Source organism: Aethalodelphis obliquidens, unplaced genomic scaffold (assembly GCF_003676395.1).
Source record: "Aethalodelphis obliquidens isolate GAN/ISIS:26980383/991018 unplaced genomic scaffold, ASM367639v1 scaffold5, whole genome shotgun sequence".
In the NCBI taxonomy this organism is placed as follows: Eukaryota; Metazoa; Chordata; class Mammalia; order Artiodactyla; family Delphinidae; genus Aethalodelphis; species Aethalodelphis obliquidens.
In genome coordinates this window covers 3,356,270-3,369,156 of record NW_020837949.1, presented here as the reverse complement: position 1 = coordinate 3,369,156, position 12,887 = coordinate 3,356,270, and the positions used below count along the sequence as shown (strand labels likewise).

The 12,887-nt window shown below is 43.9% G+C and overlaps 1 protein-coding gene across 1 annotated transcript in view; it reads left to right on the top strand.

Annotated features, from left to right (window-relative positions):
• DPP6 (dipeptidyl peptidase like 6) overlaps positions 1-12,887 on the top strand; it is a 772,535-nt gene that overhangs the window by 392,647 nt on the left and 367,001 nt on the right. Inside the window, exon 3 of the mRNA XM_027101408.1 lies at positions 5,054-5,152. Within this exon, the coding sequence (XP_026957209.1) occupies positions 5,054-5,152 (99 nt within the window). The remainder of the gene's footprint in view (positions 1-5,053; positions 5,153-12,887) is intronic.

The window sequence follows — 12,887 nt, the reverse complement described above, 5'->3', positions numbered from 1 at the left end:
GTTCCTTCGTCCTCCTTCTTGTAGGATCGAGAGGTAATGACTCTCAGAATCCTCCAAAGACTGCAAAACATTTTAGAGTTGTCAGTTATTCCAATTTCTAACAAAAGCAGAGTTTACAAGAGACTTCTGAGTAATCTGGGTAGGTTTTCTCTGTTATCACATTGGGTTTGCCAGTAGCTAACGCCCGCCCCCACTAGCAGTGATTGAAAACACCTGGGAGGATTATGCATCAGATTAACCTGCTTTAGGGTCAAAGGATTTGTTTCTAATATTAACAATCTCTGGAGAAGAGGTTCCAGAATGTTGTCCAATAATTGTGCTATTTAACAACATAACTATTTAACGAGCATCAGGAATGGAAAGGAGCCTTGCATTATATACTGACCTACACAAAGAGCAACTCCATCACTACAGATGATAACAGACCTTTGCATGCCAGTGAGCTAACCAAGATGCCAAGTTAGTTACAAGTGCCATGTGGTTATCTGACTATAGGACTGAAGGAAACTTCACTTTTCAATCATCCCCAAATTTTCTTCAGGATAAAGTCCAAACTCTTAAGAGCCACTGGCCACTTCTTATATCTCCATGTGTATGTTGATTTTCATTTAAAGGTGACAGGTTGAGCATAGAAGTTTTTCCTTTTCATTTCAAGCGTTTAGAAATGAGAGAAGATATATAGTAAAAACATAGCAGCAGTCAAAAACCAGAAAGGGAGTTCTTCCTATACCTAGAATAGAAAAGTATTCTTAGAAGAAGGACCAGGTAAAAACCTACAGCAGCAAGTAAGGCCAAATCCCTGCTGCCCTAAAGGAACAGAGGCTAAAGTCAGGCCCAACAGGAGGGGATAGGATACTGGTGTCTATGGAGGCCAGAGGCTGGACAAGTGGCCCCTGCCTTAAAATGGCATTTATGTTCAGAGGTTCTTGAATCTCCGAAAGGGCTCCAGCCCAAATGGCCACACAGGCCTGGTGAGAGCCATTACCCGGATGGACCCTCTGACTGCCCAGGACATTCTTGTGACCACACCACCAGGACACTTGCAGGAGAGAACGTCACAACTAAGATCAAAGGACCCACAGAAACCATCCCCTAAAAGCAGCACACCAGCTTAACACATATAAGAACTTAACTCCAAAGAAATATAAATCAGCTAGGGAAAACAGAAAATGACACTTTAGGGTTTATTTTTTTTTAATGATCGATGTGATAAAAGAGTTTGCAACTGTAAGAGTCGATAATCTTGAGAAAGAGCTAATTAGGAATATTAGAAATTAAAATATAATTATTTAAAAATGTAAAACTCAGTAGTGAAATGAAACAGACACACTAGAGAAAAAACAAAGTGGAAAATGGAGCTGAAGAAATCATGCAAGTAGATAGAGTGGAAGACGGAGCTGAAGAAATCATGCAAGTAGATAGAGTGGAAGACGGAGCTGAAGAAATCATGCAAATTCATAAAGTGGAAGATGGAGCTGAAGAAATCATACAAATGCTCCCAAAGACATAAAAATGCCAAAGACGTGAAAGAAAAAGCTAGGAGTTTGGAGGCTGGACCTAAAAGCTCCTGTGCAGGTCCAGTGGGGTCTGGAAGGATGGAGCGGTAATGTTGACTGAGACAGTTACTGGTAATATTCCTGATCCAGAGAAAGTAGTTCTTAGACTGAAAATACTACTGACTGGGAAGCAGGATGTTTAAAGAAGATCCACAAGCAGACACTTTCTAATGGAATTTCAGAATATCAGATATAATGAGAGAATCTGCCTTCATCTCGAGACATTTTCAACTCGCACTTTCTACTGTGCCAATGTCGACATGCTCACAATTTCCTGAAAATACTGCATTCACCAATGCCTTCATGCCCTTGCAATCCTCCTAGCTTGAATGTTCTTCTTTTATCTCTTTTATCTTGGCTAGGGGGTTCTTTTCTCAAAGAATTCTTTCTGGAATTCCCCCTACTTTTTATTCTGCAGTCTCCTTAAATATTAGCACGCCAGGTCCTGATGCCCTCAGCCCTGTCACTGCTACAGTGTGGTCATTCTTTCAGCCTTGGTTCCATTGCTCTGTGAGATTCTTAAGGTCAGCTTATAAGGTCTTTCATTTGTGATTCTTCAGGGCTCAGCATGACTCCTGAACATGGCAGTCACTCGTGCTTGTCACCACCTCAAAGGGTTTTTGGAATGCATCAGGCTGTAAGTCAGTAACTCAGAAAGCACTTGACCACGTGAGCAAGCCGTCAAGGTCCAGAGAGGCCAGCCAGCGGTGATGGTTTTGAGGAGGCAGAGCTGATATTGACACAATCAACTGTCCTGGCGTGGGCGGAGCACTTTGTATAGTGTATATCATAATGCCGCCATTACAAGCTGTCCCTATTTAAGTCGTGTAAGATTTTAAAGTATGTTTTAAAAACAGGAAGTAATAGTTTTTTAAAAATAAAACACATTTTTGGACTTCCCTGGTGGTGCAGGGGCACGCTTCCAATGCAGGGGGCACGGATTCAATCCCTGGTCGGGGGCGTTCCGCGTGCCACGCGGCGCAGCCCAAAAAAACCCAAATATATATATATTTTTTGGATGAATTCCTAGTCATTTGTGAAAAGAAAATTTGTTATAAAGTGAATAAATTGGCTTTTCATAGTTTACCCAAAGTTTGTTGAAATGACAGTCTTTCATTCTTTTCTTATTAGACATGTGGATAACCAAAACGTGGAGCTAGAATCATCCCTGAATAATGGTGTTTACTTAGATACAATTTAAGTTTTAATATTATTTTCTGACCATATAGCTGAGTGTCTCTGAAATTTTTATTCTTTGTTCTTTTAAAATTTTATTTATTGTATTTTAATTGAAATATATTTGACATATAACATTGTGTAAGTTTAAGGTGTACAGCATGTTGATTTGGTACATTTATATATTACAACATGATTGCCTTTGTAGGGTTAGCTAACGCCCTCTATAAGGTCGCGTAATTATCTTTTTTTTCGGTAGGAATAATTAAGATCTAGTCTCTTAACAAGTTTGATGTTTATAATATAGTATTGTTGTCTATAATCACTGTACTGTGCACTTACTTATCGACTAGTTGCAAGTATACTTCTTAATTACTAGATCACGGTATAACTTTTATTAGACTGTTGTCTAGTAATCTTTAAAATTTTCATTTATTGTCTGTCTTCCATACTGAAATGCATTGTGTTTGAAGCGGTGTGTCTTTTTTCGGGGCTGCTTCCATTGCAGATAGGAAGGTCCTAGAGGAAAGAATTTGGTTTGGTTTTAACATGTTTTGATCAGCCCCTGGGAGAGCTCCACATATAATCAGGTCTAACAAGAAGGCCACCTTGAACCTTATCATTCTGTAAATTTCGAAAGACTTTTACACACATTAATCCTATTTGATACGCAAGAAATCAGTCAGTGTGCAACGTTTCTGAGAATTTCAGTAATCTATCACATCCGGGGAGGCCAAAAGAAAGAAACCATAGGAGATGTAACAAAATCTACATGCTAGAACCCTAGAGGAAGCTTTGGAGAGTTCATTCAGAGAGTCTATATTCTTATTTGATTATGTAGTATAACAAAAATTCTTTTTGTTTTCCCAACCTGCCACAGATTTTGAAACAGAAAGTTGAAAGAGGCAAAGGGTACTGTTGAGGGCAAGCATTGTGACAGCCCAAGAAATGAAGGTGGCTCAACAGCCAGAAATTGAGGAGAGAAACAGACGCAACAACCAAACATCCAAATGCAAAAGCATACTGATCTGAAACCACCTCACGTAGGAGGCACACAGACCTCCACACCTTGATTAGCACTGAGCATCCCCCTCACAGCAGCCCAACACAAAACGGGAGAAAGGAGGACCTGAATCTCAGGAAGAGCACCACAGCCGGCGTCTTCTGTTTAAGAGGGCGGGATCATAAATAAACATTCTAGTAAATGATGTACATCAGAAATGGCTAAGATAAAGAGTTTCTTCTTATTATTAAAGGAAATGAAGGTGGTTTGGTGTCCTGTTCTGTGGGTTTAATCTGCGTAGTCTCACAGGTCAGATGCCCAGACAGCCCTTTGTCTTTTCAAAGTAGATGAATGGATTTTTGTGCCACTGGAGAGAACGTCTTCTGAGGCAGATCTAAAACCCCAGACACTTCAACCTCAGGAAACAGGATAAAAGCTGCCAGGTTCCTAAAGTCTCCCGCTGGGGCCCTTAGCTAAACATTGCCTCTTGGGATGGATGTTCAAGTCTTATCCCAGGTGCTTACTCCCAAGCATGGTGATCCAGGTAAGGGAGGGCAAAATCTGGTAGTTGGCACACAGAATTTGGGGCGTGATTCTATCTGAAGAACTAATCCCCAACCTAAAGGCAGCCAGGGACAAGTGAGGCACATGGAGAATAAATACCTAAGGAATGTGTTAGTTGTCTTTGAATTTTCAGCATCCAACATGTTATCTGCAGTTGGCGTTATAAGTGCTTAATGAATGACTGGTTACATAACAAGTTGAGATCCTTTCCTTTCTTGACTATTCCCGCCTTATTGCTCATCAGTCAGCTTTGAAACAACTATTTACCTTCATATGTAAGAAATACGATCATTCATGTTTTACAGGCAGAGGGGGCATAATGATGCCATTTTACTGAACCGTGATTCCCCTTACCATAGTTTTTTTTTTTTTTTTTTGCGGTACGCGGGCCTCTCACTGCTGTGGCCTCTCGCGTTGCGGAGCACAGGCTCCGAACGCGCAGGCCCAGCAGCCATGGCTCACGGGCCCAGCCGCTCCGCGGCATGTGGGATCCTCCCAGACCGGGGCACGAACCCATGTCCCCTGCATCGGCAGGCGAACTCTCAACCACTGTGCCACCAGGGAAGCCCCCTTACCATACTTTTTGATAGCTTAGCTAAAAACAGAAAGCATTCTTTTGTTCAGCACTTACTTATAGAAATAATGTCTTACCATATATATTATTTCTGAATGGCAATCAGAATATTTTATACTCCTCTTTTTTTTTTTTTACCAAAAAACAAAAATTTTGACCATTTGCCTCGTTCTTTTCTAGCGGAAGATAACAGTCTGTCTCAAAAGAAGAAGGTGACTGTGGAAGATCTCTTCAGTGAAGATTTCAAAATTCATGATCCCGAGGCTAAGTGGATAAGTGGTGAGTCCTGAGTCCTGAGTGCATGTGAGAAAGCACTTTCCCACTCCCTGCCACTTTTTGAGAGTTTGGGTGTCGTAGTTTGCCTTTCACCTTCTCTCTCTGGCTGTAGAAGTGGATCCTCAGAGCTCTTGCTGTGAGCACCATCTTATTATCAGTCTAAGAAAATGCGCATCTGGTAAAATCAGGCTGCTTCTTCATGGGAAATGGGTCCTCCGTGTCGCCTCCCTGAATCATAATTTCTCAGACGGAGATGTGAGGTGTTGCTAAGCAACAAGACGGGGAGAGACACAGCTGAACCTTCCTCCTTCCTCCATGTTCTTTATTCCCTTTTGTACTCCTCTTGCTTTCACTCCAACTAGATACAAGGGCCAAAAGGAACTAAAAGGTTTCTTCTAGAATGCTGTCTAATGAAGGAAACAGCGGAGCCTCGTGCATCGATGCAGATAAATTAATTTTCCTTTTGAACTTTAATCTGGATGAAATCTTCTTTGGGCTGATTTTTATAAACAATAAAGCAAAATAGAACTGGTGGAAAAAGGCAGTATGTTTATAAGGCATGTTTTGGTTCAAAACAGTCCATTTCCTGTAGTTGGGTCTGAAACAATTTTCAGGGTGCAGTCCTGGGAGGAAAGATGTAAATGACTGCTCCCCATCTTCTGCAGGCTTTGCTGCATCCCTCTCGTGTAGTCTGGTCCTAGAACCTCTGCTGCTATCTCCATGGATATTGTTTGCATTTAGTCTTAGCCTCAGTGGGATGCACTTGAAAATTAATCCTCACGTCAAAGAACCTTTGTAGTGGAATGCTAGAGATCTAGTTCACATCCTGCCTTCTATAGTAAATGAGGCCCAGAGAGGTTAAGTGAATTTTCTGAGGTCACAGAGCTAGTTAGTGACACAGCTGTGGCTGGAAGCCTGTCTCCTCACTTCCCCTTTTGTGCTCTTTCCACTACTGTTTTGTTGAGTGACACCGTGTGATTACGTTTTCTTGCTGTCAGACTCCTCTGAAATGCTTCTTATGCTTCACAAACTCTTGAAGATCAACCAGCATTGACTTCTTGCCTTTAGTCTCCTACTAGGACAGTAGCTTCTCCTTTGTCCTCCACTATGGCTTAGGTATTAATTTCTGATCCTTAGATTCACTTATTTAAAAATTAAAGAAGTAGCTGAATCTCAGAGGGAATGTATTTTATAAGATGGAATTGGGGAGAAATGAGAGCAGTGTATTGTGAATGCCAGTGGGGGGCACATGGAAATCCAAAGCATATATTGAGCCAAGGTCTTTGTCATTTGACTGAGGAAGTAATTTTACCTTTGGTGTTGAGGGGGACTCAGCCTCTGCTTCCTGTTTGCATTTACCCATATTGCGGAGGAAGGAGGTAAGCATGGATCGTGCGCTGGGCCTGACCTTGGGGATAAAAGGTGATCGCTCTCTTCTTAAGGAGCACAGAGTCATTCTGGGCACAAAACGGGGAGGAGCAAAGGCAGCCGGGAGCGAGGTGCAGGAAGCGTGTGATGCCCTCATCCTCCTGAGAAGGGGTTTCAACGAAGGTGCATAAACTTGGTCTCAAAGGTACAGGGTTCAGAGCAGGTCAGAGGGGGCCCTGCAAAGACTCCATGAGGTGCTAAAATAATATAGGGAGATCTTCATATTAGGGTGCCCATGGTCTCAGACTTGGCCTAAACCAGCTTCCCCTGTGCAAAAAATGTAAAACGTGTAAAAGCAGAGATCTGGAGGCCCAGGGGCACCGAAGTTTCTGCAGGAACCCGTGTCGGTTACTGTTGAAAGGTGTTTTTGTATCTCATGAGCTAATCCATGCTGCAGATGCATAGAGCTGGTTCTGAGATGTGCTGGCTTTCTGGCCAGAGGAAGCCAGCCAAGATTTTGTTATAGCCACAAAGCTGGGCGTTAATACAAGCAGTTGAGAAGTGGCCTTGTGCCCAGCAGAAAATGCCCAGCCTCTCTGTTTCAGCAGGTTAAGTCTATTCATGAGACCACCTGCGTTTGAAATACACATGACTTTGGGGTCCAGGAGCTTTCTTAAGTGGATTCTTCCTTTGTAAATGTAAGAACAGTGTGAAGTTTTATTGCAAATTAGCCAGGTGGTCAGGTCTCCCCAGAGACCAGGCACTGTCAAGAGTGTGAGGGACCATTACTGTTTCCCCTGCCCTTTTAGCTGCCCTCCTCCAACTTTTCTTTCACTTATTCCTCTTCCTGATCAGTCCCTTGCCTCCTGCTCCCTGAAGATGTAATCGCTTAAAGTGGATGAAATAACTGTGGTGATTAACTGTGCCTTCATAATGGATTTTTACAAATACCACAAAGAATTCATTCACTTTTTACATTACAAGTCTAAATGTGGAGATCCACAGAAAGACTACTATACATTCATAGGATTAGCAAATGCTGTGGAGCTGAGATGAGCTTTAGAAATTATCAGAACATTAGTTCATTCAATTAGTGATTATTGAGTGTCTACAATGTAGCAGGCAAATTGCCCATGGACCCCCAAAATGCAAGCATTTTTTTTGCCTCTGGAACAGTTTCCCTGTGGTAGACTTGGAGTCGCCACACACCACCACCACCACCATCTACCACCATCATCACTACGGCAACCTCATTCTTCTCCTCTTCTTCCTCCTTTCTCCTCTGTCTGTGCCTCCTCCCCTTCTTCTTCCTTACTGTCACTAAGACCACCACCACCATCATCATCACCATCATCACCACCACCACCACCATCATCATCACTGTCACCACCACCATCATCATCATCACAGTCACCATCATCACATCACCATCACCACCACCACCATCACCATCATCATCATCACATCATTATCATCATCACCATCACCACCATCATCACCATCATCATCACCATCACCATCACCATCAACTACTGAGGGTTTCCCACATCTTAAGCTCTCTACTAAGTGCTTTGCACACATTAAATCATTTAATTCTCACAACTACCATTATTCACATTTTATGGATGAGGAAACTGAGCCAAGGGTGTTTAAATGACTTGATCAACATCACACAGTTAATAAGTAGCAAAATTCAGACTTGAACCTAGGTCTCTCTGGTTTCTGTAAACGGCTACATTGTATAGAATCGAAGCCCCCTGTCTCCAGCCAGTTTCTCTCACAACCTCACTGGTTACATTGTGTGTTTTAAGCAAGGCTGTAGGTTGTGTTTCAGAATTGTTGCCATTCCTTAAGTTTTCTATTCGAGTACCCCTACTCTCATGGTGCCTATGTTAAACTAACAAAATACCCAAGTGGTCAAGAAAAATGGGGTAATTCCCCACAGAGAAAGAGACTTGGCTCTTCCAGTGCACATTAACCACTAAAGTTGACAGATGTTTCTTGGGTTTAATATTGGAGTTAATAGTCTAGAACTAAGATGCTTTATTTATCAGGAGAAAATGGATTGGGTTGGAGTTAAATTTCTCCTCACCCATTTTTATACTAGAGACGATTTTTTGATCTACCTTTTCTGAAAATGATTGGTGTAACAGTCTTCAAATTCTCTAATGCCCGAAAGCTCTTGTAGACTTCCCTCACATATTTGTTGCAACCCCTGGGTCAAGTCAGATGAGGTGTGTAGAGCAGTAGAACTGACAACATCTGAACTCACTCGGAGCTCACTCTGAACTCCCTCCTACAAAGGAAGAGGCATACACTTCCTGAAATTGCCCAGGGTGTAGTCTCACCGCATATTTGCTTAGTTGAGTAAATTCTTCTGCCTTTTATAAGCGACCACATTGGACTTCTCAACCTTTTGGATCCTTTAATGTGCTGTGCTGGGATATGAGGTAGCCACTGTGATGAGGTCTTCTGGTTACTCCAGACACGTAAGTCCATTTATGTCCATGAACCAGTCTTCCTGCGCTGTCTTGTTCCCTCTTTGCAACTCCTAGATGATGGATCATTTCAAACCTTCTCCTCTCTCCTTAATTTTCTGCAACCTTCTTCCCATCCTAATTCTCATTTAGAACTACTAGAAGAAAGCTTAAGAATACTCTCACCATCACATCTCCTTACCCACCACCATCTGCACCTGCCATACGCTCTGCCCCTCCCCCAGCCTGTAACCACAGGACCTGTCTGCGCTCCATCTACAAAAATCAGAGGTGAACTTGCTTCACTTACTTGAGGAATAATTGTAGCAAATGTCTCCTTTCTTCTCTAAATGTTCACTTTTTTAATCTCTGTGTCAGATTATTCCCATCGTCAGGCAGATACGCTCTTATTTGCCTCACCGAAACACACACACAAAGCTTAGCGTGACTCCACCCTCCCCACCGAGCACTGCCCAATTTCTTGTTCTCTGCAGCCTGAAACAGTTGTCTCTCTGTGACATCTCAGATTACTCTTCTCCAGTTCTTGCCAAGCCCACTCTAGTTAGGCTTTCACCCCCAGCGCTCCCTGACTCTCCTCTTGTCAAGGTCACCAGTAACCTCCAGGTTGCTCAATTCCCTGGTCACGTCTCAGACCTCATCTTAATCTGATCATCAGCAGCATTTGACACGATTACTCCCTCTACCTGCACCAGCTTTCTAACTTGACCTGTAGGTCATCACCTTCTCTTGGTTTTATCTCTGCCTCATGGGCAGCTCCTTCTCAGACTCCTGTGCTGGTTCTCGCTCTTCTCTCTGACTTTTGATGTTGGTGGCCCTGGGACTCAGTCTTCCTCCTCCCCTTTTGGTATCTATACTCATTCCCTCTGTGCTTTCATCTAGTCTCATGGCTTAAAATATTCACCTACCAATGACTCCTAACTTATTCTCCAGACCAGACCTCTCTCCTGAAGTTCTCAGATGTCTCATAGACATTACAACCCTAACTTTAGTCTCGCCAAATCTGAGTTCTTGACCTACCTCCCCACCCAAAAAAAAAACAAACAAAAAACCAAACCCACCTGCTCTGTGCACAGCCTCTTCCAATTCAGCTGATGAGAAATTTGTTCTTCTGGCAGAACAGGCTGAAAGACTTGAAGTCATCGTTTACTTTGCCCTTTTCCTTGTACTTCATATGTAATCCACCAAGAACTTCTGCCAGCTCCGCCTTCAGAATACTCCGAGCCCATCTTGGATTCAGTCAGGCACTCCTGACTGCCATTGGCACATTTGTCAGCTGGTTCATCTAAAGGATACAGGACTGGAGACAGGCATGGCAGCAGACAGGACCAGGAGCCATGCTCCTCAGTGGACCCTCAGGTAATGGCTCTGGTACAAGCAGAAGGGGTCACTCAGATGGGTGGAGTTTTTATGTTTCCACCTTTAGATGTCTGAAATCCTCAAGCCTCTGTACACTCATTCAGTCCCATGACTCTAGTTACTATCTATATGCCACTGAGTTTCAGTTCTGCAGCTCCAGCTCAAACCCTCTTCTGAGTGTGTTGTGTGTGTGTGTCTCACTGACTGATTTACATGTCCACCAGGATGTCTTGTGGACACTTCGAGTTCACGGGTCCAGGACTCATCTCCCCGCCCCCGATCTCCTGTCACAGAACTTTCCCTGGCTTTCCACTGCTCTCAGGAGAGGCGTGCAGCCCCAGCCCTGGGCACCCTCTGTTTCTCAGACTCTCTGAGATCAGTCCCCTTACTTTTCCTGCCTTGTCCCTCATGTGTCCCCAGTTTTCTTTTGCTCTGGACCAACTTGAACTTCTTTGATGGCTTCTGAAGTCCGTCTTCTTTTTCCCTCAGGGTGGTTCTCACAGGATGTTCTTTCTGCCCAGAACACCCCTCTTCTCTATTCTACTCTCATCCCTCCTCAGCACCACCCCTACAGTTTATCATTTTCCTTTGATCTCTCCCTAATTCTCACTCCCGCCGCCGGCTTTTCTCTGCTGCCTAGCTCTTCTAGATTCAGGCTCTGATGCATCCTGGACTTTACCTTTTTTTTTTTTTTTTTTTTTTTGCGGTACGCGGGCCTCTCACTGCTGTGACCTCCCCCGTTGCGGAGCACAGGCTCCAGACGCGCAGGCTCAGCGGCCATGGCTCATGGGCCCAGCCACTCCGCGGCATGTGGGATCTTCCCGGACCGGGGCACGAACCCGTGTCCCGTGCATCGGCAGGCGGACTCTCAACCACTGCGCCACCAGGGAAGCCCCTGGACTTTACCTTTTATTACACACATTAAATATAATTATTTACTCAACGCCTATCTTTCCTTCCATGTAAACGCCACAAGAATAGGATTTGCCTCTGTTTAATTACCATGTGTTCGCAGCACCTAGCAAAGCACCCGGTCTGTGGCCATCTGCTGGCGCTTCTTAAACATTTTCTCATTTGCTACTTAACCTAGTTTTGGAGGCTTCCCTGGCAGTCCAGTGGTTAGGACTCCATGCTTTCACTGCCAAAGGTCCGGGTTCAATCCCTGGTCGGGGAACTAAGATCCCACAAGCCACGTGGCGTGCCCCTCTCCCGCCCGCAGAAAAAAAGAAAAAAAATCCACTTTTAAAGATAAGGAAACTTATGGACATGCTATTTTACACAGAATGGTTGAAAATCCTTTCTGATGAAGTTGATTTAAGCAGAGACCTGAATGTGAGAATCATGCAGATAAGCTCTCTGGGGGAGGGTGTTCCAGGCCGCCTGGAACAGCAGCCACAGAGGCCCTGGGGCAGGAGCCCACGTGGACTATCTGTGAACAATGTCCAGCTAGAGAGAAGAGCCATCGATGAGCCCAGAGGGGAAAGTGGGACCAGGTTAGGCAGGTTCTTGGGAGAGGAGGGTAGCCAGTGAGAAAGGGATAGAATTTAGAGAAACAGGAGTTGAGTGGGAACTGAAGGTTTTAGAGTAGTGGAATGGCACAGTGAGAGCTTAGGCGTAACTGTCATATCAAATATTTTTATTATATCTGAATTACGTATTTACTATAGTAAATTAGAAAAGAGATGAAAGCTATTTTAAAGGATGAAAATAAATCCCCTGTAATTCCATCAACTAGAAATCACCACCATTACATTTTCATATTTATCCTTTTAGATAACATAATATGTGGGACAATGCTAACTATATTTATTACATGGGGAAAAGTTTATAACACATATCATAAACATATTTCCTTGATCATTTTAATGTCTTCAGAGGCTCTCAGTACATAAATGTGCCTTAATTTGGTCAGTCTTCAGAGACTGAAAGTTTTGGCTGTGAGTGGAAACAAAGTGACAGATGTGAAAAGGCACCATGAACAACAGTAAATGAACAGGATGTGCTGGCCGCGTAGAAAGGGAGGGGACGGGAAGACGTGCAGCAAGGATGCCGCGGAGATGGTAGCCTGGTGAACCAGGACCACGACTCCAGGGATGTGAGTCAGCTTCTGTGATCAGATACAGAGTTCAGAACAGAGGTCGATGAAAGGTCACCCAGTGGAACCAGTGGAAAGCGTGCATCGCTGAGGAGCTGCTTACACTTGGGGGAGGGGCAGTGGGCTGAGGAGGTGGCCTCAGAGAAGACCTGGGAGAGGGCGAGGCAGGAGAGCTAGTGCTCGGCTGACTTTGTGATGGCAGGCGAGGACACGGCAATGAGAAGTGGCCCCTCGGCGGCTGCAAACCCCTACCTGCGCCAGGAGCACGTTTTCTGCAAGTCTCTCGTACAGTCTAACCCATGTTTGGGTTTTGTTTCCCCTAATCAGACTAGTTTATATGGCAACTACCCTCTTACTAACCCTGTTTCAGACTATAATGGGGGAAGGCGAATTCCAGAAAGACGGCGTGATATTTGTATAT